The following is a 26,555-nucleotide window of genomic DNA, read 5'->3' as shown; positions in this document are numbered from 1 at the left end:
TGCCCTGGCAGAGTGATACGGAACGGATTGTCAGTTATAGGGAGGAAAGTACAGATAGAAAAGATTGTTGGATGTAGAGAAAGAAGAAAAGAAGACTGATGAGGCAGCATGCATTTTGCTGGCTCTGCCATCTTATCTGTTCTCTTTTCTCCTTCTTGCCATCTTCAGTTCATTGGCTCATCACCCTGTCACTCATCATTGGTCTTCTGATCCCCTATATCCAATCAGTTATCAGATCGCACCTTACTGTTTAAAACTGTCGCACTTCCTGCTCTCTCTCTAGCTTAATTAGCTCCCATGTCATCCTGCAGGAGCAAATGTCTTAATTTGCTCCTGTGTGTGGTGTACACTCAGCACGACGCTATAGTAGTATAGTAGTGATGCTCTTTGTTCACACTTATCAACCGTGTGTAGTGCAGTTATTTTGACTACGTAGCATAACGTGATTTTGCCGGCAGTAGATAGGGAACTGTATGTGTGTGTGTTGGTATGAGTCTTTAAACCCCCTTTATCCACTTAAGCACTATGCTGTATACTTCGTTGTACGACAAATAGTTCACAGTGTGAGCTTGTTGATCTGCCATTTTAGCTATTTTTTAAAACATTATTATTATTATTTTAACTTTTTCTTTCTTTACGAATGTTGCCTTAAATGTTAAATGTTCTACAAGCATGTTGAAATCATGTGTATTACTTATTTCAGACAATTTTCCAAAGCATACAGGCTTGTCATGTACCCACTCTTCTGGTTACAGTAGTTTAAAGTACTACTAGCCTAAGTAACAACAACCATAGTTGGGTTTTAAAAACAAAATCAACATGCTTCTTTCACATATCATGTTAGCCTCTGGGGTCTCCCTCTGGGGTCATATTTATTCCCCGACCCCGAAATACGGGGTCGGGGTGCATCCTGTATCAGTTCAATGCGGAACACACTTTGAGTGGCAGGTACACCCACGCATTCTTTCAGAGACTTGCTCACATCATGAACTCTATACATCTCATGGACCCAACAGCACCACACTACATGTCATCATACACACCTCATACTAAGGGACCGCAATGGAAACAAGCTGTAGGGTTTTTGCGTTATCCTGTTGATTATGGTGGGTCAATCAAAAGACACGTCTTTTAGTTTCCAAATACGGCACGATTCTGTGTTTTACGGGACTGTTGGTAATGTAGGCTGGTGTGCTAGGGCATTGTCACCCATACATTTCTGTTTTCTGGTTAATATAAGAATCATCAAGATTGATCTTGATATTTTAGAAGACCATTGATCTGTGGAGAAAAGTAAAAAAAAAAAACTTCAGTGTCTCTCAACTTGAGATAGCTCTCTATCTTCGGCAATTGCTGTTATCAGTGGTATGTTATTTTCTGACCAGCCACACCAAGCCTAGAGCCTAGAGCACATGCGGTGTAGCCTGAAAGAGACGTGGTTGGAAATCACCATGCAATTTCTGTCTGTATGTTGGGGAAAAAAGTAGACTCTTGTGACTCTTCACACTTAGCACACACATTCCATAGGATGATTACAGTATAGAGTTCAGTGTTCACACGCCTCTGAGTGACCTGTATTTCTCACTTCGTGTCTCTTTCTCCGTCTCTGCGCAGGTGGATGCTTAGCGAGGCACGGTGGTGAAGATGGCTCCAGCATTCTCAATAGGGCCTTTGTCATGGGCACGCTTCAGACAACCCACTGGAATGGGAATAGGAGTCCTTTATCTGCTGCTGCTGCTCTCTGTATGCCTGGGCCAGGACACTGACGGTAGGCTTTCTCTCCCTTTATCAGCCCTCTTTCTCACTCTTTCTTTCACTCTCCCATTCTTTCTCTCCCGTTATCAGTCATCTTTCTCACTCTTTCTTTGAGCCTCTGAGTCTTCCTGATTCTCTGTCCCTCACTCGCTTCTCTCTGTCTCTCTCTCTCTCGCTCACTCTCTCTCGCTCTCTCTCTGTCTCTGTCATTATTTTATTTTTATTTAGTTTTTTAGTTTAGTTATTATTTAGTTGTCAAAAGTACACTGCGAGAGGTCAAGATGTCAAAAGTACGCTGCGAGAGGCCATTAAGGGCAGGTCACAGAATGTGATAGGTCACCTAATAATGGTATTACAACACACAAAGTGTCGGCTAGATTTACTGATCTAAAGTTTAGATCAGTAAATCTAGCCGACACTGTGTGTGTTGTAATACCATTATTAGGTGACCTAACACACACATATAACGCTTTGACACTACACACGCCAAGGTCAAAGATCTGCTTACAGTATACCACACAGTTCTTAGCATAAAATGCAATTTTCTAAGCTATGGTTTCATTTTTGCCTCATACAGCCATCTTCCTGGTCTTTCTGGGTGCAAAGTTCTTTATAATGTGTTTAAAGTCCATCTGTTTTGCTTCCCACTCTGTGGCAAGTATTGCCAAGTTGTTGAGCCTCTCCTTGGCTCATTGTGGAGCATAAGTATTACAATATTTTAAAATATATGTTCTGTTCACTGAAAGAGGAGAGACCTCCTGCCACAGTTAACGGTACAGTACATAATATCCTCAGTGCAATGCAAATGTCACCACCTAGATAGACACCTCTTGGCTAGCAATGTAGCTACAGTACAAGGTTAGCCTCCTGGTTGGGAGCAGCTTTCCGAAATGATAGAACAAAGTTGAGCAATACATATTTATTAGGCTCTAAAGCCCTTGCCAGTCCGATTTAGGTACAGGTCTCGGCATTCAAGGAAATTATTAATTATTAACCCTATTAATGAATGATTTGTTTCTGAAATATAGGCCCATTGTGACCACAGTTTATGTGATGAGCACAATAGATTAAAATAACTTTTTTTATTCTTTCATTATCTTAATCACATATATATAAAGCACTACACAGGCTGGCCCCACATTACCTTTCTGAGAGGCCTCTCAGATCTTCTGACCAGAGCTTCTGGGCTAACTGGGCTGACTGTGCCTTTCCAGTTGCAGTTCCCTCTCTCTGGAACTATCTTCAGTGGATTGCTTTAAGTAGCTCTTATTTCAATGAAATTAAATTCTATTATAGTGCCAAATCACAACAAGTTGTACAAGACACTTTACATATAGAGCAGAAACCCATGTTAATAACTCACTTGTTTTGTAAAAGCACTTGTGTGTTTTGCCTTCTTTGCTATTTTAATTTACATCATTATGTTCCGTTTTCCTGTTTTACCTTTATATTTTGATATTTTGAATTTTGTTTCTATTTATGTAATGTTTTCATTTTGAATAAAGTTTACTTACTCACATTACAGCTTGATATTTAAGTATAGAGAACGTGGACACCATTCAAAACAGAAAGAACATGGCGTCCATTGAGTTCGATGGAGAAGTGGCGCCATGTTACAGTATATTCGGGCTATACTCAAGCTATATTATGCAGGAACTTGACAGGACCCAAACGGCTGATGTCACTGGTAAACATTTCACTTAATTGCTTGGGTTCAGGCCAGGCCTTTTTGAAAAATATTGCCGGAAAAATAATCACTGGCAGTTCATCATCAGGAAGATATTAGCGGTACTCAGGGACTCCGCAAACACTATAAAACCACAGACGCGACGAGTCAGGTTTTGGATGGAAATATTTGGATAAGCTTGACTACTCAGGGGGCAATCCACTTTCCAACAAAAAACAAATAGAAATACTAATCCATTAGTCGCTGTGATAGATAATTAATTCCATGCATTTCTTAATAGGCTGGATGTGACAATGTTCCCATGGCAAGATTGTTTGGATATTTCACTGTTGAGGTGAATCTGCTTGATTGATTGAGATAATTGAACCCAGACCTGACTGTAAGTGATGCAATCGTCTATAGAAAGAGCTTAATATAATATTCAGGGGGGACTCTCCTCTCTATTTGTCAGAATATTAATATTCCATTTAACACCTAGTCCTTGAGATTTATCTGCTTGGCATTTAGCTGACAGCGGCTTACGCCACAGTCGAGGATGTGTGTGTGTGTGTGTGTGTGTGTGTGTGTGTGTGTGTGTGTGTGTGTGTGTGTGTGTGTGTGTGTGTGTGTGTGTGTGTGTGTGTGTGTGTGTGTGTGTGTGTGTGTGTGTGTGTGTGTGTGTGTGTGTGTGTGTGTGTGTGTGTGTGTGTGTGTGTGTGTGTATTATGCACACACTCATCCTTGTATACTGTATGTGCGGGTCCTGCATTTCTATAATTTCTATGAATCTGAACACATGGTGAGCTGGTCGGCTATTTTCAAATAGATTAAGTATAAAAGAGGGCTTAAGAGGTTAAGAAAGTAGAAAGTACTTACAACATTTGCCTCTGAGATATAATGGACTAGAGGTATGAAGTATTGATAAATGGACATACTCAAGTTAAGTAGAAGTATGTCAAAATTGTAATTAAGTACAGTACTTGAGTAAATGTACTTAGTTACTTTTCACCACTGGTGCTGACCTCATACATATTGTCACAGACTATCAGCCTGTGCATTTGACCTCAGCTTTAATGCAGCTAAATAATGCTAGACACTTTGTTTCCTTCTTATTCTGAAGAACCACGCTGTGCGCTCCTTAGAATCACCATTCTGTACACAAATCCATTCTTTCAGTCTTTAAACAAGTTGAACTTATAGTGTGGGCAGGTTTCTGCTGGCTTCTGTCCGTGACAAGCGTACCAACATGTTTTAATTGAGCCTGCATCCCAGCAAAAGAGACTGTATTTACTCTGTATGGGTCTGCTCATTGTGAGGGCACTCATATGGATTTAATGAGCCTATGTCCCGTTGAGAGCGCACATTTCCTAGAATGTTTTAACGAGCCTGGGTCTTAGGGAGAGAGATATCTGTATTTATTCACTTTTGGCTCTTGAAATAGCTGAGCAACCCCCGATTTAAAATGACGCTTTGACATTTTGAATTTTCACGTCTTGTTTGTTTTTCTTCACCTGGCACTCGGCCACAAAAGGGGGGGGGGGGGTGAAAAGCGAAAAGTAACAGTTTTGGACATACTGTATGAGGTTTCCACCCGAGAGACGATATACAGTGGCTTTATTCTCTTCTGCTCATGTGGTGCCTGTGTTCTGCCTGCCTACCATAACCACATGAACCCTAGCGTGCTGATTTTGGGCATGTCATGATAGGCGAACAATTGGATGAAAATAACAGATCTACACTTCGTGAGTTTGTAGATCGGCTATTTTCACCAAAGAGATTTGATGTAGATGAAAGAAAGGAGGGGACCGGGTATAGACCCTGGGGGACCCCGCTTAATGACGTAGATGTGGTTTAAGTGGATAACTCCCTTGTTTATGCCTTCCTCTCTGTCATTCAGGGAGCGCATATTGCTATTTATGGCGTGGCGCCGAATGGGCCTAACCATCTAGAACAGGGATTGTATGTATCCCCGGTCTGTCTCATATATCTGTATTTATCTCTTCATCTTTGTCCCCACAAAATCAGACCAACTCACGCTGTCACATGCATCCAGTGAAACACAAGGCCCAGCTCCGTAGATAACGTTATAAACGTTAGCACACAAAGCTCACGTTAGCACATCATTGATGGCGTGTTGGCATTGTTCAATATGCAGATCTGTAGTCCAATGGAAAAGGGTGAAGGAAAGCCATTCTACCACTATAAGACTGAATAAATGTTTTCAATTGAGATTTAAGATGTAGACCGTTATATGTAGGGGAATTCAAGCCTTTTAGCCAGATAACTGATAATTAATTTAACTGACTGAAAGTCTTTTCAATTGCACTGGGAAACCATGCCATTATTAGACTCTGTGTCTTGTTTTTATCACAAGAGATGTCACTGTCGATTACGGCACCGAGACTTGTTCCAATTTGAATGGGAAATTGTAATTAGCAGGGGGACATTCAGAAGACACCAGAATACTAAGAGTTCAGATAAGAAAAGGGAAGCGAGCTGTCTCAATACCTCCTGTACTGAAACTGTTTTCTCTCCCCAAAACAGTTTTCTCTTCTTTCTCTTATCTGAACTCCTGGCATGCTGGTGCCTTGTCAATGTCCCCTTGCTAAATAATACTAAAAGAAACAAGACAGTATGTGTGCAGCTTGCGAACAAAGCCGCACAAATCACAATGCAGTGTTCAGTGGTGAAGCCATACTACAGGCTGGCTGCTTGTGTTCGTTTCCTAATGTGGTGGCGGTCAATTATGCATCATTTAGCCAAATGGAAATCCTAATCCTAGTAAGCTAGTCATAGCAGTAGAAGTAGTAGTAATAGTCATAGTAGTAGTCCTAGCAGCAGCAGCAGCGGTGCCCTTAACACATTGAATGCCAATCGCGTAGATCTACGCGAACCTATTTAAAGCCGCAGCGTGCCAGTCGCGTAGATCTACGCGAACCGCCGATTCCCATTGAAAGTGCCCCAGGTGCACTTTCCGAATTTTTTTGATCCATTTCCGTTTCCGGTTTCCGGTCGGAAACAGAATTATTCGGGTTCCGGTTTTTTCGATCGTATCTGCTTCCTGTCTGGGATCCTGTTTAAAACTCGATTTTCTCGGTTGTTGTTTTTCTCCTCGCTGATCACTGTTTAGAGTTGATCGGCTGTATCTTCAAGATGGCGGCTCGCATTTGGAAACTGTTTTCGCTGGCCGTTTCTCACGGATCCGCTGTGTGTTTAGAACCAAATGAACGCGCACTTTTAACTTATTTAGCGAGGTCTGTGGCGACATCAAAAAAACAACAATAAAACGCTGGCACTGGTGAGTACATTATGAGATTAAACTCTGGCATGGAATGTGTTAAGGATGTGGAGGCCCGTTTCAAGAGCTAATGTGACCCCCCACCCTGCCCCCCACACACACACACAGACAGACAGACAGACAGACAGACTCAGAGAACCAGAGTGAGTGCGAGAGAGAATTATGATGAAGAGAGAGAGAGAGACGGGGGGAATTAGAGAGAGAAGGAATGAAAGGAAGAACTGGAGGTAGAGGGTGTGAATGAGGGAGAGAGAAAGAGCTAGTGTAATGGATAAGGCAGCACGGTGACAAAGTGGTGATCCCCACGGCACTGAGCCATGTGTGTGTGTGAGTGTGAGTCAGATAGAGGGAGAGAAATGAAGGATGTGTGTGTGTGTGTGTGCGTGTGTGCGTGTGTGTGTGTGTGTGTGTGTGTGTGTGTGTGTGTGTGTGTGTGTGTGTGTTTGTGTGTGTGTGTGTGAGTGTGAGTCAGATAGAGGGAGAGAAATGAAGGGTGTGTGTGTGCGTGTGCGTGCGCACACGCGTGCGCTGACAATCCGTTTTCTCCTGAGATACATCAATCTAGCACAAGGTCATACTGCTTCAATCCTCTCCTCTTCTCCTCTCTGTGCTCCCCTCTTTTCTTCTCTCAACATCCAACTGCCTCCTTTGCTTTCCTTCTCTCTCTCTCTCTCTCTCTCTCTCTCTCTCTCTCTCTCACCCTCTCCCAACTCCTTTGGGCAGATCTCGCTAATCCTCGACTTCCCCTCTTCTCAAAATGTTTCTCCAGTCTCCTCTCTTTTCTTCTCCTCAACCTACATTCCACAACTTTCTCCCTTAAATGTCCCTCTTTTCTTCCCTCTCCATCCCCTCAACCTGTCCTCCTGGTGGATGAATGGATGTACAGGGAGGTCTAGATGGACAGGTGAATGGATGATGGATGAGAGGCCGTGTGCTGGGATGCAGGGAGGCAGACAGAGAGGGATGGCTCCCCACGGAGGGATGTGGATGGGTGTACCTGCTGATGGAAGCTGTTAACCTATTAAGACCCGCAGAAAAGCAAAGATTTCAGTTACATATGTTCGCTTTAAAAACATATATAGGCTATCCAAAGATTTGCACAAAGTTTCAGGATTTTTCCAAAAAATTTTAGATCTACAAGCTCATAGCGCGGCACTCTGTGCCGTGCTATGTGCTTGTATATCTGTTATTTTTCAATAGCCAAAGAAATCTGAAATGACACAGATGCGTTCCCGGTCTTAAAGCGTTAAAAGGACAAGAGATGAAACCCCCCCCCGTGTCCTTAGTCCCCCTTTTATGTCACATTCTATTTCCAATTTCAGCTGTTTCTCATCAGAAAGGATTTCAAGGTTGGCGTATTTTTCAGATGCCAAATCGGTCCGTCAGTCATTATTATAGATCTGCTATTTTAGCTATTTAAAGAAAAAATTAAAGAAACTGGTTTTGAAATATTTTGACAATAATGACAGGGATGCCTGGTTACACTGGTACAATAATCTTATGAATTGAATTTGAATTGATATTACTTTCTCCCCTCCCTCTCCTTTCTAAATGGCCCCCCTAGCGGCCCCCCTTAGGGATGCGGCCCTGGGATGCGGAAAACCAGTCTGTCAGCCAGCTAATAAGCCAGACATCCAGCCATCTAGCCGGTCAGTCATCCAGCTAAACGATAAGCCAGACTTCTAGCCAGCCACACTTACAGTACAGCCAGCCAGATAAATGATAAGCCAGACTTCCGGCCAGTCAGTCAGATAGACAAATTATAAGCCAGACAGCCAGTCAGTCAGTCAGTCAGTCAGTCAGTGGACCATCTAGACAGACTGTGAGTTATGCACCTCTAGGATGACTGTTGTTGGCACTTGGGCTGAGGTTTTCTTTATGTGCTGTGTGGGCCACGGGCCAAAACAGGGAGCCGGCCATTCATTAGGGATGTAGCAAGCTTAGCATCTTACACTGTGTTATTAATATACTTTTTAATATGCACGTTATTTCAAAGTGACTCCTTATGGATGAATTAAAATGACTTTAAAACACAATGTGTGATCGTGTGCCCTCGCACGCACGCACGCACACACACACACACACGCACACGCACACGCACGCACACACACACACACACACACACACACACACACACACACACACACACACACACACACGCACACAGCCTGCTCTGTCGAGGTGCCGCAGTCAGTACAGTGTCTAACAGCCTCATCATCTATTTTTCATGGTAACTCTAGCATATGTGTGCATGTGTGGGTTTGTGGTGTGTGCATCTGGCATGCACGCATGCTATAATAACAGTTGCTAAGGGATGTGTGCGTGTGTGTGTTTGTGTATACCGTGGAGACTGTTGCTCAGTGTGGGTGTGTGTGTTGGTGTGTGTCATAGTGGTGCACAAAACAATTTCCCACAGGTAGGATCCCGTTCGGTATCTACGGGTGTATGTTTCTCTGCAGCCCGGAACCTGTGGCAGTCACACGCTCACTTGTCTCTGTCGCTCCCTTTTTAGTCTGTCCTTAACCCATTCAATCCGGGAACGCATCACTGTCATTTTAGATTTATTTGGCTATCCGCGCTATGAGCTTGTAGATCTGCTATTTTTGAAAAACCATGTAATTCTTTGCAAATATTCGAATTTTATTTTTTTAAGCAGTCATAAAAAATTTTTTTTAACTCAAATCTTTGCTTCTGGGGGTCCCTGGAACTAAATATTTTACAAATGTCTGCTTTAAAAAACATATATTCCAAGATTTGCACACATTTTTACGATTTTTCAAAAATAGCCAAAGAAATCTTAAAATGACACAAATGATGCTTTCCCGGTCTTAAAGGTTTTTTTTTCTCTTCTGTCCATTTCTGCTGCACTTGCCAACTCACTCTCAACTCTTCCCTTAATTTGGATTAAAGGAGAAAAAAAGAAGGAAAAAAACACATTATTGATTTGATTTAAAATACTCGGTTTAGATTTGGAAGCTAAGGATGGATGATAAATCTCAGAAGGAGTTTATAATCCTTTCTGAATAGAGAGGTCTCTTTTAACCTTGATGATCTTTTTTATGGGCTGTACGCTTTTTCCTTTCTAAAGGGCGATTTATACTTGGTTGCATGCCCGTGTCGCGCGCCGAAAACAGCCGATCTACAAGCTCACAGCCCATTGTGAACTTGTAGATCAGCTTTTTATTTTGGTGCAGGTAAGTAATCAGGCATAAAAGTCGTCTCCTGAGTGGTCCATCAGAGTGACAGCAAAATGTCCGTCCGTGGGTGTGGACTTGCTGAGTGGCGCATAAATGTCATCTTATATGATGATATTTGTTCCCAGAAACCTTTTAAGAGAAGAGTCCAAGAGCACAGTTAGATCTTTTCCATGTTTGTGGATATTATAGGGGAGTCTTAAGTGCATACCTGTGAGGGGAGAAGGTGGATACATGTACTCTTAAAGGGGGTGAGTGCATACTTATGGAAGGAAACGCATGCTAGCTGTGCAACAAGAGCACTTTTACTGTGGAACAGAAAAACACTGGTTAAAGCTTACTGTCACGAGCATCTATACAAGTATGCACTTTCACTGTGAAAAAAAAGAGCTAAGATGTTTGAGAAAAGAGCCCTTGAGATGTAGCTGTGTTCCTCTTCAGACATATATTTTAATCACCATTCACTCTCGGACTGCCATTCTGGTGTACTTAGATATATATATATATATATATATAATATATATAGTGTATAGCTGGTAGTTTTCCATTTGTTTTGTGACCAAGGCACACTAAACACTATTTCTGAACATTAATGGGAAAATAATACTAATACTGCTGCTAATTATAATATGTTAATGTTGCCTATAGTATAATGACATGCCCAACACAGGGATGCCTGTTGGAAGTTGCTACAACTTTCTTTTAAATTTTTGTACAGTATAGTTGTATATATTGCAATAATAAAGAGTGGTTGTCACAAAATCCCAAGGCAGGGTCCTGTCTCACGGCACACCAGTGTGCCTCGACACACCATTTGGGAAGCACTGTTCTACAGTGTGTAAAGACAAAATGAAGTTCATCTTAACCCATTAAAACCGGGAAAGCAGCTTTGTCATTTTAGATTTTAGCTATTATAGCAACATACGTTTTTCAGAAAACTTTTATAGGATTTAGAACAGTGGTTTAGAACAAAAATAGCAGATATACAAGCTCACAGCAAGCTTGTACATCTGCTATTATTTTATTTTTTTTAACACAAATCTTCTCTTCTGGGGGTCCCTGGCACAAAACATTTTCAGCTGGGAGGTCCGCTCCAAATACATATCATATCCTTGGCATGAAAATGTTACTGATTTAGAAGGCGTTTGTAGAATCGGCCTCAGGTCTTAATGGGTTAATTTTGTGTCGCGTGGTAAATGTCCTGCCCACCGCCGTGGAGACTGGGGGTTCCATTCCTCCATGGTGCCTCCGGCTTGGCCAAGGCGCTCCAACGAACACAACTGGACGTGTTCGTGGGTGGGAAGCCGGCAGGCGAGGACGTCTTCTGTCTTCCCCCGCCGGCTTTAACCCTTTAGGACCGGGAAAGCATCTGTATCGTTTTAGATTTCTTTGGCTATTCAAAAGTAGCAGATACACAAGCTCATTGCGTGGCACTCGGTGCCACGCTATGAGCTTGTAGATCTGCTATTTTTTGAAAAAAACGTAAATATGTGTGCAAATATTTGAATATTTATATTTTTTAAAGGGAATACTTTTGACTCAACTCTTTGCTTCTTGGGGTCCCTATTACAAAATATTTTGAGATGGGGGTCTGCGGCCAAATACGTATAATTTTGGGTGGTCCTTGAAATGAAAAAGTTTGAGCTCCACTGATATTATAGCAACGGATTTAGAAGTCCTTTTGTAGAATCGGCCTCATAGGTCTTAATGGTTTAACCCATTAAGACCTGAGGACCACTCTACAAATGCCTTCTAAATCAGTAGTGTCTCAACACTTTCAAGATGTTTCTAAAGTGTGCAAAAATAGCAGATGTACAAGCTCGCAGCACGGCACGAAGTGACTCGCTGTGAACTTTGTTTATCTGCTATTTTTGAATAACCAATGCTAACATCTATAATGACACGGATGCGTTCTCGGTTTTAATAAAAAAAAGGAGCAATCTAGTGGTGAGCAAACAGTTAAGTCATCTCACACTGGGAAACTTTATGCAGGCCAGGGTAGTGAAATGGCTAGAGCCAAGCTTTCAAATGCATTCAGTCTCATAGTTCAATCAAAAAGGGTTTATTTGTCACTTAGAGGAACAAGTAGCGAAATGATGGTGGGACATGTTCCGCTGAGACTGTGTTAACACACCAATACAATATAACAACAACAAGATAAGAAGAAGATTAATACATAAAAGTAATAATACTGGATGAGCTAGAAATAAACCTAAAGTACAGGTAGCACACCAAATTGCATCATATGTTGGAAATTCCATTAGAAATGTGATGTGAAGTTTCATGGCCTTGTGTTATGAGTTGATGATGACAGTGATAGAGGACTCATTACAGTATTTTCATAGATTCACAACCTCAAGCAACATGGACTGCATGAATGGGAGATCAATTATAATCTGAACATGTGATTAAATGCGCGGTGTGCCGAGGCAGACTGGTGTGCTGTGACTGAGACAAGTCCAGGTGTGCCGTGGGATTTTGTGCTAACCTCACGTTATTATTGCGATATTTAGAAAAAAGCATATTTACAAATATACTTAGTTACAATATACACAATATTGTAAGTAGATTATATGTTTTAGTTTATTTACTATATCACTATGCGCACTCATTTTCCAACGCATAGGCATAGTCTATACCCCCAAAAATTATATGAATGAATGAATGAATTTAAATGAATTAATTAAAAAACTTTCAACCTGGCATCCCTATTTGTTTTTAAATAAAATGTGTTATTAATTTTATTTATATTTATTTCCACACATTTGCAAAACAAAATAGTGGAAAAATCACTGTACGTCTGCTATTATCACTATGAATACAGGTGTACCTTGAGGGTGACTTGCCCGGTGTGGTGTGCCTTGGGAACAACACGTTTGAAAACCACAGCTCTATATGATGCTATAAGACTGAGAGGCATATAGAGAGGGGGTAAACACAGGGAGGAGGGGCTACAGACAGACAGAGAGGAACCCCACAGAGAACAAATGGCTGGTTAGTAATTGATGAGGTGCATCGGCTTACTCTGAAGGATAAAGAGGCAGTCAAGCAGAAGATACACATCTGTCATCTGGAGTCTGGTCACTGTGTGTGTGTGTGTGTGTGTGTGTGTGTGTGTGTGTGTGTGTGTGTGTGTGTGTGTGTGTGTGTGTGTGTGTGTGTGTGTGTGTGTGTGTGTGTGTGTGTGTGTGTGTGTGTGTGTGTGTGTGTGTGTGTGTGTGTGTGTGTGTGTGTGTGTGTGTGTGTGTGTGTGTGTGTGTGTGTGTGTGTGTGTGTGTGCGTGCGTGCGTGCGTGCGTGCACTGCTGTCGGTACGCACATGTTACTGGGTGACTCCGTTGTAACTAATGACTATTGTTCCATGGTTCATGATGTCATTTTGTATCGCAGTTGAAAGGTTTCAAATGATTCTTTATAAACAAGGTTACACCAGTGGGTAATTCACTATAACTGCAGTTGTGTGTGTTTTGTGGGCTTGGGTATATGAGGTGTTCCATTAGTTAAGAACTGTTTCCAAAGGCAGCCGCCACACCCCCGTCATACGACTCGTGTTCACATCCAGTAAACACATACTGCTGTTGCCTCTTTTGTGTTGCTAAGCGATGGAAACAGTGTGGGGTTTGTGAAAGAAAGGGTACAAGTCTGTTTTATAAAGGGTACATGCTGGCATTTTGATCGGTGTGTTTTCAGTTTGAATGGGCATCAGCACAGCTGTGTTTCAAAAAAAACTTTAAAAAAACCCACCATGAGCAGGTTCACTCGCTCGCCCGCCCGCTCACTCACTCACTCACTCACTCACTCACTCACTCACTCACTCACTCACTCACTCACTCACTCAGACGCCTGTTCATCTGGTTTATCGGCTCAATACTACAACTAGTAGCCAATTACAATGCTCCTGCTTTTACAATGCGCCGGTAGCAGCCATTGGCAGACATTCGAATCACTGGCACAGGCCAAAAGGCTCGACGCTGACATGCCAACCTGTCTAAGTTGCATCGCAGTTGGTGCTCTAAGCACTTCAGCCAGGAATGAGAGAACAAGAGAATCCCACGTCTTGACTTTGAGATGAGCCAGGGCAATTTGATAGCCCGACAGAAGAGTGTTTGATCTGCCCTCTACCCTGTTACAGAGAGAGAGAGAGAATGGTAGGACGTGAGGGAGCGAGGCAAAGAGCAGGGGCGTAGCCATTATTTCACAAGTGAGCGGTACAGATTGTTCAGGAGTGAGACCGTTCTTATTAAATGATTTATTCAAAGATCCTCTCCCGTTGGATCTTCAGAAACATAAATCAACTGATTTCAAATAACTCACAGTCTTACAGGCCTATTTATCATAACGTAGTACACACACAAACTAAAGTCTACAGCCCGTCTTATTTGTTGAGCATAATATTCATGGCCATGATCTAGCCTAAGTGAAGCATCCAAATGTGTTTCTGTGCCTCTCCTTAGCCGGCATTACTGCTGAGCGATCAGTCTCCTATCTAGGTTGGCCAGTTTAACTTTGTGGATGTGACTCACTGCAACACTGTTGAGCCCAGACTGTGTCATTGTGCTTTGGAGCTAGGTTGTTAACCACAAAAGCTCTGTTTTATACTTTGGCAGGTCGAAAATAGCCAATCGACAAGCTCACAATGTGTCGCAATGCGACATGTTGTGACCTTGTTAGATCTGCTATTTGTAGATCTGCCCTTTGGACCCCTTTGGTTGATGATTCTACTGTGTGTGCATGGATTTCTGGCAACATTCCTTGCAGGATGGTTGCAGCTTCACTGTTTTAAGGGATATTTCACTTTCAAACTTCTTTTGGGTCATTTCAACGTCTACTCTGATGTGAGCACCAGACAGTTTTTAACTTGCTTGATTCAGTATTTAGATATATGATATTCATTTGATCAGACACGCCCCCTTCCTATACAAACCCATTGTAACTTCAAACTCCATTTTAACCATGATTGAAAACACACATCCTTGGTTCTGGTGACTTTAAAAAAAAAACACAGCCCCCTCACGTATTAGAAGGACAATATCAGTCAACAGAACCAAGGATGGGTGTTTTTGAAGAATCTATCATGGTTAAAATGGAGTTTGAAGTTACAATGGGTTTGTATAGGAAAGGGGTGTGTCTGATAAAATGAATATCAAATATCTAAATACTGATCAAGCAACTTAAAAACTGTCTGCTCACAAAAGCCTGAGTAGACGTTAAAACTACCCCAAACATGTTTAAAAGTTAAATATCCCTGTCCTGTCCTGTTTTGGACATGTCTTTAATGGTGAAAAGGTCATTACTGAAAAAAGAACTACCAGCTCACAATGCGTCACGATGCAATACGCTTGTAGATCAGCTATTTTCGGGCAATCAACCAGTTTATGACAAATTAGAACATGCAGACATGCTGAGGTGGGGAAATAAAATCAGATGGATACATAGAGTAGAATGCCACCCATAGAGGGTGAGAGCAAAATAGAATGACACACATAGAGATCATTGTTCCCTAGTCTTATTTTCCAGTTGAGCAGATCTATCGACTAGCTCATAGGGGAAAATGATGCTGCTAATTTATCTTTTTTTGGCAATCTATTCACGTATCCCTGTGGGGGGGGGGGAGAGAGAGAGAGAGAGAGAGAGAGAGAGAGAGAGAGAGAGAGAGAGAGAGAGAGAGAGAGAGAGAGAGAGAGAGAGAGAGAGAGAGAGAGAGAGAGAGAGAGAGAGAGAGAGAGAGAGAGAGAGAGAGAGAGAGAGAGAGAGAGAGAGAGAGAGAGAGAGAGAGAGAGAGAGAGAGAGAGAGAGAGAGAGAATGGTGTGTAAAATCTTCCTGACACTTGCTATGAAATGAACCGCTTCATATCAAAGGGTAGGGTTAGCATTGTGATTGTTAATCACATTAACGTTGGGCTTAGGGCTAGGAATGTTGTGGACACAGACACACTATGTAAGTCATAATGAACAATGAGGTGTTCATTATTGAGAAATAATGAACACCTCGCTGTTCATTATCCCATTTATTACATGGCTACGTACTAAAGAAATCAATAATTTCATGCAAAATATAAAAAAATATATTTCATTGATTTAAAAAGTATTTCATTGCTTCTGCTAAAGAAAATAATCTGTTCGTCTACATTGGCCACAGGTGTATTGCAACTGAGCTGATTATTAAAGCAGCAAAATGTACCAGACTGTGGATTGATGTGATCCAGGTTCTCAGTCTATTGATCATGACTATGCCCATAGCAACGGTCTGTTATTCATAGCAGCACTCTATCCTATCAAGAAATAACCACAGAATGCTGTGATTGATCAATCAGAATCATTCAACCAAGCCGTGTAGTAAATATGGCATGTTCGGGGAGTACAAAATGTGGTTATTGATATCGTTGTGTGTCTGAGTGTGTTCCAGTTTCATAGAGTTAAGGATACTGTACTGATTATATTGTATGGTAAAGTTTTAAAAAATCTCCTGAATACAATTCAAAGGTTAAAGTACCGTAATTCTGAACTTTGTAGAACCTTGGGTTCACAAAAATGTTACTCACATCCATTTTGCACTGGTGCAGGACAAAATAAGTTACCAGATCAGAAAAAGGAAAGAAAAGTTTGCACAACAGCTTGATGCAAACACAAACAACATTGTATTTCTGTTTTGCACAGTTAATATGGTGGAGCAGCAAGCTATTGTGTGGACTTTTCCTTTCTTTTTTGATCTTGTAGCTACCTATCATGATACTGTATAAGTCCATGTATCAGCAAAGAGTCTATAGGCAACATCAGAGTCAAAACAGCAGCAGCATGGAAATGTGGGTCTGTTTGCGCATACATAAAAAAAAAAAAAAGAATATCAGTGTGCTCCAGTGCCTTTCCTTGGGTTATTCTTTTGTGAAGTTACCCAGAAACTCGACTACAAGGATTTTTTAAAAGCTGACTGACAAGGATTTTTTAAAAGTTGACTGAAGCCAGAGTGTGTCTCTACAATTAAAAGGTCAAAATATTGACAATCATCTTTATCAGTTACTCTTGTGTTTCGGGAGTGAGCGATGTGGAATCAAATCAGATTTTGCAAATACATCAAAACATATGTGCTGTTTCTTATCTCTCGGAACATTTTTAATCTGTTTTTAATCGGTTCTCTCTGATGTCACAGAATCTGATGGGTGACAGGAGTCTTTATATTATTGGCATAATCCACTTTGTTCATTTTTGTTTACACATTTAGAGGAGATGATGAGCTGGGGGACCAGCCCCGGTCTAAGTGTCCCTGAGCAAGACACTTCGCCCCGGTTCTATCTGTTGTCACAGAATCTGAGTCCCTCTCCCTTTTATGCCCATATATGGAGATCTCTGTATCTGTCAGTCCTTATCCCTTTATGCCCATATATGGAGATCCTTGACGTCATCAGTATATGCCAATATATGGGCATGCCCCTTTTGTGCCCAAATATGGAGCTGACTGATTTGTTTGCGACTGATGCCATGGCGACACATTGAGGTTAGACAACACACTCCATATTTGGGCGTAGCTGCATTGGGAACTCCTTACATGGTTATGGCTGAGTCATGGTAACATGAGTCTCTGGTCCCACCAGGAACAGGCTCTTGTCTGAAGGTGGTCTATAGCCTACAGGGGACAGGTGTTGATTGTGTGGTTGACAGTCCCCTCAAGCTCCCCGCACTCGCATGCTGTATTGTCTGCCAGGCCCCACTTCTTCATAGACAATTTGAAGCAGCCGACGCGGGTACGTAGGCGGTTCAGCAGGGTCCATTGCCGACGTGGTAGATCTTCTCCTTCAACGCTGTCTCCCGGTCCCGGATGTAGTGGTGGGTACGTCCAGCCGACTCCCATTCCTGCTTCCAGGATGCCGCCAGCCATGCATTTATATTCATGTCCTCAGGAATAGAACTAAGCATCTCTTATGCCGCCTTATTGTAGGGGTGGCAGGACTTGAGTCTGCTAGGAGGCGCTGCCTTAGTTGTTATAGCATGCAGGGTATGCCAGTCATGTTTCTGGCCTTTCATTGCTAGGGCTAGGGTAGCAGCCTCTCGTCGGAGACCGGCCGGGGCAATTCCCGCTATGACTGGCAGGTAGGATACGGTCACGGGGGCTCAGTTATGATCCGGATAGCATTGTTAAAAGAAGTAGAGGAAAATGTAGAAAAACAAAAAACAAAGCTTTGATCAGGATTTACGTAGGTGTAGGTTGGGGACGTGAGAAACTCCAGGCAGGGGACTGCAGCAGAGATATTGTCTGTATCAGAGATAATGCTGACTACTGATGCAAGGTCTGTCTTTTTTAGACCCACACCAGCAACACAGTTCTTAATAATTTGAACTACACCGCATCGACCCGCTTCATCTATTTAAAAAAACGCGGACCCAGCCCACAAACCGCGGACCCCGTGGTTAACGACTCAACCAGCACATAGCCTATTATAAAGTATTTTACCCGACCAGACCTGGCCGCGATGTGTATTTTTTCCCACCGAACCTTATACCCGCAACTGCGGGTTAACTGCAGAAACCCGCAGTTAACAAGTCAACCGCTTCACTAATGCAGACCTAGCAAAGGATAAAGGTCAGGAACCCATTCACAGAAGTGCTCTTAAACCCATTAACCGCTAAAACTGTGGCGTACAAGGTTCCATCCTTGGCAGGGGCCGAGACCACTGACACTATCCAATGCGACCATCAGTTCCACTGATGACAGTGGTCAAAGGCCATTAACAGGGATATTGGTGTTGAGCAACCCATCCATATCAAAGGACAGACTTGTCCAATGAGCGTTGTAGATCATAGTAGTGGTTCCATCAACATCAGGGACAGTAAAAATTGCTGAAGCTCCATCTATCAGCCTCGCTGAGACAAATTCCTCATAATGTGTAAACGTACCTGGCAAATGTGGCAATGAAAGAATTCTGACTCAAAAACAAGTACTGATGCTGACAGTACAGACACTGTGGTCCAATAATCCACAGTAGCCTATAGACGAATCCGCAGACGCGCTGCCTCTAGGCAATCATAACTGCAGTGTCAAGCGGCTGCCACTCCGCACCGCAACACCGCAGTTATGATTGCCTACAGGCAGCGCGTCTGTGGATTCGTCTATAGGTGTGTGGCTGTAGAGCCTGTGAGCCACCCACCAATGTCCTCACAAAGATAGAAAGTGAGTCCGTTTTGATTTGATTTGAGGAACGCACACTCCAGGCTGTCTGTGATGAAGCTATCATCAGAAAGGCTCAGAAGATTATTTCAGATCCCACCCATGTCCTCCACGCTGAGTACCAGCTTCTTCCCTCAGGCAGACGCTTCCGAGTCCCCCAAGTGCAGCTCAACTGCTTTAAGAACGTTTTGTCCCTCTGTCCATCAAAGCCCTAAATGATGACAAGCTAGCCAGAGCCTGACCCCTGTAACGCTGCTTTTTGTTATATTACTCCTACAGATTTTGTCCAAACATCACGCAAATCGGTACACATTAACCCTATAGTCAAGTGATCGTGACGGATCTGTAAATGTTTTCATATTCCATCCTATTTGGCTAAGATTGGCTTCCAAAGTTTGCAAGAGTGGTCCGTTTGGAACAAAATGCCTCAAATTATGAACGCAGCGTCCGATTGCCGTGAAACATTGCTGGCTCACAATAACCTACCTGCCCTGGCGGAGACCAGTTCTAGTTGTTTGCTTTTTCTTTTCTTTTTTTACTGTACACATGTTTTATAATGACTAGTTTAGTGATAAATGCAACAGCAGCGATACTCACTTCACTACATGTAGAGTTGTGAGTTCAAATCTCACTGTGAACAACCAAATTGTGTTTCTTTTTCATCTCCATCTTCTACTGAAGGTCATCTTTAACTTCATCATCTTCCTCTTCATAGTCTCATGTTCTATGCTTGTACCCTGGCCTGTTGCCACTTGTGGTTTGTTTGATTGATTGATTGGTTGGTTGGTTGGTTGGTCCATTGATTGATTGATTGTGTTTTCCTGGAAGAACCTGCATGTGGAAGGCGCACTCAGCCAGCAGTTGGTCTCTGTGTCAAACACTCTGATGTTGTTGTATTAGAGATCTATGGACCCTCGGCCCCCAAAAACCTCTTTGATCTGATAATGGTGACAGCGTGACCTGATGAAGCAGGTGCTGGAGTGACCACTTTCACCGTGGCATTCCTATCGTGCGTATGTCATTATAGGCAAACATATTTTAAAATAATTACAAAATAGCTCAATCAAATCACGCTGTGAGCTTATAGATTGGCTATAGTGGTTCAAATTATTCTATGCTTCCACGTAGGACTGTGTAGCACGACAACAATGTGTTGTTCAGTTGAAAACAAGCCTTTTTATACTGAATGAATCCCGCTTTCTTTTCTTTCTCTCGTTTTCATCATCCATGTGTTTCTCCTGATGCTTGTGTTATGATGTATCTGATGTGCTTCTGACTCAGATTTTTCTTTTTCTTTTTTCTCCTTATCTTCCTCTGCACCCTTCCTCTCCCTTCCATCTGCTCTTCCTGGCTCATGTTCTGTTATACTGGAATGTGACACTCTGTCTCTGGCTGCAGATTGGCAATATGACGGTAAGAACAGTATTTTTCTGCTCTCTCTCTCTCTCTCTCTGGTCCATCTTTCTCCTGTATGTCGCTCTCTCTCTGTTCCTTCTCTTGGGTTTATTCTATTTCCTCCCACTCTCTGATGCTCTTTTCACTCTCTCTCTCTCTCTCTCTCTCTCTCTCTCTCTCTCTCTCTCTCTCTCTCTCTCTCTCTCTCTCTCTCTCTCTCTCCTTTCCTCTTCTATCCTCTCCTCTCCTCTCCCTCCCTGCCTCTCTCTCTGTTAACTGTGTGTTCAGTGACTGTGCTACTTTATTAACCCCCGGTAACCCTGCAGTGCTGATAGTGAGGATTACATTTGTCATTATCACTGGCCACCAGAGCTGTCTTCCTTGGTCCCCCCCCCCCCACACACACACACACACTTTCTCTCTTTCTGTCGCTAACACTTTGCCTAGTCTTCCGCTACATGTCTCCTCTTCATGCTCTCTCATCTCTGACCAGGGGACAGTCTAGTCCCCCACACCCACCATTATTTCCACACTTCTCTACCTCTCACCAACTCTCCACTCACAGGTTTGCAGCTTATCAACGGATTACGTGCTTGTGTTTTCAGCGCTTCCATTTCTTCCATTATTCTTTCATGTATTATTCACTGCATTCTGTTTTATATTCCCCTCTCCTGTACATTTTCTTCCCCCTCCCTCAGTTTGTTTCCTTTCTCTTTGTAACTCGCACCGTTGATGCTGTAGAAGGGGAAAATCCACCCCTTTACATTACATCCAGCTGAGTTTTATTTTAATATGCAGTGGGGCTCACGACTTCATATCCCAGTAAAGCACACCATGGCTTCTGTCATAGTGTCCTATGAGGTGTTGCATTATTCTAAATGATATAACAGATCCAGGATATGTCTCTACATGACACCATCACTACTGTCTTGTCACCCTATTGTCCCTATTCTGGGGGCGAACATTCTGTGAAAATAGCCGATCCACTGTACAAGCTCACAACACATTGCAAAATCGTATTTAGTTTAGAGGGAAAACAGTATAGCAGTATATGGCCATCACTTTTATATTATGTTATTGTTTTAACTGTGTGTTGTGTCTGTGTCATGCTGTTGAAATTACACCAACAGAGCACAAAGCACTGTTAATTTAGTTGAATGCTTGCATACAATGATAATGAAGGGATTCCGAACAGGAGGGGGGCCTGGTATAGACCTATATGGGGGACTCCGGTCAACTAAGTATATAGGGCTTAATAGTAGGGGGCATTAACGTAAAAAAATGGCCAAATCGTTACGCGGCGGATAAAAGCATGACATTTTATACAGATGTCCCTTGGGTCATCCTAAAACATCCTAGAAGGGGTGCCTTAAACAGGAAGTGAGTTACGGACAAAATTCAAAATGGCCACCTAAACTGTTGACCGTTGACTCAAAATACACCAAAAGAATCTCCAAAAAAGCATAACATTTTGCACATATGTCCCTTGGGTCATCCTAAAACATCCTAGAAGGGGTGCCCAAAGGAATCTGAAACAGGAAGTGAGTTATTGACAAAATTGAAAATGGCCGCCTAGTGTTGTCGATTGACTCAAAAGACAACTAAAGAATATCATAAAAGCATACAATTTGGCATACATGTCCCTTGGGTCATCCCAAGACATCCCAGAAGGGGTGCCCAAAAAAATCTTAAACAGGAAGTGAGTTATTGACAAAATTGAAAATGACCGCCTACAGTGTTGTCAATTGACTCAAAAGACAACTAAAGAATCTCATAAAAGCATATAATTTGGCATACATGTCCCTTGGGTCATCATAAGACATCCTAGAAGGGGTGCCTGAAATTATCTGAAACAGGAAGTGAGTTATTGACTAAATTGAAAATGGCCGTGTACAGTGTTGACACTCATAAAAAATAATCTCATAAACAAGTAAGACGCGCGAACGCGGGAAGCGAACGCTTTCAACTTGCCATCCGGCCTGAAATATGCACAAATGACATGGAATTCTTAGATATCCCAATAGCTGAACTCGTCTAGATGCTTTTAGATGTGTTATTTTTTACTGTAGCTGCAATATTTCTCTCAGAGGAGTGTAATTAGTCACCCAGGGGCAGGCGGATTTCAGCCACACTGTAGTGCACTCTGGCGGCTGCACACAGGCAGTGCAGGCAGTGCACACAATACTATTTCTCTCAGAGGAGTGTAAATAGTCACCCAGGGGCTGGCGGATTTCAGCCACACTGTAGTGCACTCTGGCGCACTCTGGCGGCTGCACACAGGCAGTGCAGGCAGTGCACTACTGCACACAGACACACACACACACAGACACACAAGCCGAGTAAGCTCCAGGCGCGCCTCCTTCCGCTGCGTTCGCAAACATGAAATTTGGTACAAATGTCCCTTGGGTGATCTGAATGCATCCTAAAGGGTTCCAAAAAAAGTTTTTATAGTCTCTCAATGGAAAACACTCCTCCCACACGGGCTGCACTGCTACAACATTCAAATCGAGCAGTTTGGCAATCTGGCATTTGGTCCAGAAGCCTGAAAGCTATGCAATCTCTACCATCTCCTGACAAATATGGATGGATTAAAGTCGCTGATTCGTGGACACCTTTATGGACACTCTTGCCAGAGGCTGCCAAAGTTTGTAGAGAACTCAAGTGTGGCTGCAAAGCTGAGCCCTTCTGTTCGAGAAAGTGTAGATGCCGGGATGCTGGGTTACCTTGCAGAGCATTATGCCAATGTGCTGGTAATTGCAAAATGGCACAATGAATACATGTAGACCACTAAACACTAATCACAAAAAAACAGTAATGATCAAGAAGAAAATACATGAGAAGATAGAGTGTAAAACAAGCAAGAAGATGTAGAATGCAAAATAAATAAGATGCAGAGAGTAAAATAAGAATATGCAGAGTAAAATAAATAAGAATATGCAGAGAGTTAGATAAATAAAGAAGATTAAAAGAGTAAAATTAAAAAATAATGCAGAAAGTAAAATAAATAAGATGATGTAGAAATGAAAACAGAAGGTAGACTACAAAATACGGCAGGTTATGCACTGCATAACCTGTCGTATTGAGTCTGCATAATATGCAGACTGCCGTGGTCAACTGTTTAAACAGCCATTTAGAATTTCTTCAACATGGTCCCTTCCTAAAAAGTTTAATAAACAAGCAAGCAAACAAACAAATACATAACCCCTTCTAGCATATATTAAGAAGCGCTCAATGTACGTACCAAATTATACACTTTTATGACGTCCCTTTATGTTTTATTTTGTTTCATCTGCTTTAGGCGGTCACTTCCTGTTTAAAACCTTTTTGGGCACCCCTTGTAGGATGCGTTCAGATCACCCAAGGGACATTTGTACCACATGTCATGCTTTTATGAGATTCTTTAGGTATCTTGCATCATCTTTCAACACTGTAGGCGGCCATTTTCAATTTAGTCAATGACTCACTTCCTTTTTCCGATTATTTTGGGCACCCCTTCTAGGATGTGTTAGGATGACCCAAGGGACATATGTGCCAAATTGTATGCTTTTTGGAGATTCTATAGGCTTTTTGAGTCAATCGCCAACACTGTAGGCGGCCATTTTCAATTTTGTCAATAACTCACTTCCTGTTGAAGAATTTTTTGGGCACCCCTTCTAGGATGTCTTAGGATAACCCAAGGGACATGTGTGCCACATTTGATGCTTTTTGGAGATTCTTTTGGTGTCTTTTGAGTCAACGGTCAACAGTTTAGGTGGCCATTTTGGATTTTGTCCATAATTCACTTCCTGTTTAACATTTTTTGGGGCACCTCTTCTAGGATGTTTTAGAATGACCCAAGGGACATCTGTATCTAATTTCATGCTTTTATCCGCCGCGTAACGATTTTTCACTACTATAAGTGGTTAAGGAGAGATGGTACAGTATCATAGAAATGACACATGAATTATATTTCAGACTGGATTTTTTTCTAATATTTGCTACTGTCTTTGTCCATGCATCTCTAACTGTTCCTCAAAGAAAGAAAAAACAAGGAATGAGGAGTGCATTCATTCATTAATTAATGCATTAATTCATGCATTAATTAATCAATTAATTAATCAATTCATTCATTCATTCATTCATCCATGTCCTCTCATCCATGTATTTCTCCTTTGCTGCAGTACAGAGCTCCTGTACGTCAGACACTGTTCCACAAGAGCCCTCATTTCAAACCCACATAATGTCCATTTGAAATGGCCAAGGCCTAAGCTGACAAAAGACTTTCAGGGTTCGCACTCTTTTCACGAGAGACTTTTTCAGGACATTTCCAGGACATTTAATGCGACCCACAACCTATATTGACATCAAGTCAGTATCATATGTTCATATTTGATAATACTGCGTTGTAACATTAAACTATGTTACAGGGATGAAGGGATGAAACAACGTATATATCTTCTCTGCCCCAGTAGTGGCGTTGTACAACGATATTTTCCCGTCATTGTCATTTTTCATGACTTTTACACGACTGCAAAACCGTATTAAAAATGTCCATGTTTCCCAGGGGGCATGGGAAGCCCAATTTAATGAAATGTTTAGGCATAATGGACTTACTGTAGTAAGTAAGTGATTTGCTTTGTAATATTGCTTGTGTTTTCATTCCCCTCTGTACAGAATGTAAGCTCTCTCGGTCTGGTCCTCCTGCCACCATCGTTGCCATAGATGAAGAGAGTCCCAATGGTAATGTACTTTCATCCTTTGCTATTGCATTCATTCGATTGTGTCCTTTCTAGTTATCCAGGATTTTGTTGGAAATTGCTTTGTTAAACTTGAGCCAAATTACTGAAAATGAAGCACAACATTGGTTACTGTGTTGACACAATGCTACTGTTGCTGCCATCTGTGTATTTAAATGACAGAAATTCGGGGAGATTAGTTTGTTCCACATCCACATTGCCTGAGGTTATCCAACTGAGGGTTTGTGTATCAGTCCAAGCTGTAGGAGAGAACTGATGCGGTTAACTCTGAGGTTGGTTTCTGAGGCCAATAATGAATGGCCAAGAGATCATTTGTTTATCATATGCTGTACATATCCATAGCCTTATTTAGTCACAAAGACGACGAGATTTAACCACATGAACCCTTGCATCCATACTCTGGTTATGTCGTAACAGGTGAACATTTTGTGAAGATAGGCCAGCATTCTCCGAAAATAGCAGATCTACAAGCTCACAACGCATCACAACACTTTTGGCTTGGGCTTGTAGGTCGGCTATCATCTGTAGATAGGCTATTCTCAGTGAATAGGGGGGCACGGTGGCGCAGTCGGCAGCGCTGTCGCCTCACAGCTAGAAGGTCCTGGGTTTGATTCCTGCTGGGGGCGTGTCCTCTCCTCCGCGTCATCAGTGCCCATACCCTAGGTGGGATTGGTGCAAGGGCCTTTCTGTGTGGAGTTTGCATGTTCTCCCTGTGTCGCCTATGGTAGATACCCTCACAAAAAACATGCAGTAATCCTGGTTTCTATACTGCCTCCCCCTGGTCAGCCGGGGCGCCTGATGGAGGGGAAAAGAACTGCTTGGAATAACGTGGTCTTTCCACGCGCTACGTCTAACTGGGGAAACTCCCCCCTGTCAGGTGATAAGAAGCGGCTTGCTAGTTCCTCATGCATAGACACACAGGAACTACAAATTTCACGCCCACTTTTGAGACAGGTCCGTGAGAACTATGAACTGCAGCTGCCAATGCATTCCCTATGAGAGGATATGAGACTTTTAAAATATTCCTAAATTAACTGGAGACGATACTGATTTAAATAAAAATATGTTTCCAAATGTATGGAGTGTATTTGTCAACATATCTTCTTGTTTTCTTAATAGTTGATGTGTTTCACATTTAATTTGCTACTTTAATGGATTAGCCATAATGTTAACATAGCAGAGGGTAGACGGCAGACAGACAAGTAGTCGCATTTCAGTGACATCACTGTCTTTACGAGCACCGACCAGTGGCGTACCCACTGTAGAGGCAGGACAGGCGGTCGCCTGCCCAACTAAGATCTCGTCTCCCCTGAAAACCCTAAACAACCCCAAAATGTCATTGCGTGCTTAAT

At 42.3% G+C, this 26,555-nt stretch overlaps 1 protein-coding gene across 1 annotated transcript in view; it reads left to right on the top strand.

The window, feature by feature from the left end:
- LOC308104748 (protocadherin-15-like) overlaps window positions 1-26,555 on the top strand; it is a 249,305-nt gene that overhangs the window by 29,133 nt on the left and 193,617 nt on the right. Inside the window, exons 2-4 of the mRNA XM_080455256.1 lie at window positions 1,615-1,768; window positions 20,471-20,485; window positions 25,121-25,186. Coding sequence (XP_080311382.1) covers window positions 1,645-1,768; window positions 20,471-20,485; window positions 25,121-25,186 — 205 coding nt within the window. The 5' untranslated portion in view covers window positions 1,615-1,644. The remainder of the gene's footprint in view (window positions 1-1,614; window positions 1,769-20,470; window positions 20,486-25,120; window positions 25,187-26,555) is intronic.

Source organism: Gymnoscopelus braueri, assembly GCF_963280865.1.
Source record: "Gymnoscopelus braueri genome assembly, chromosome: 17".
Lineage (NCBI taxonomy): Eukaryota > Metazoa > Chordata > Actinopteri > Myctophiformes > Myctophidae > Gymnoscopelus > Gymnoscopelus braueri.
Note: the sequence above shows the minus strand (reverse complement) of the source record. Positions and strands in the feature narration are given on the sequence as shown.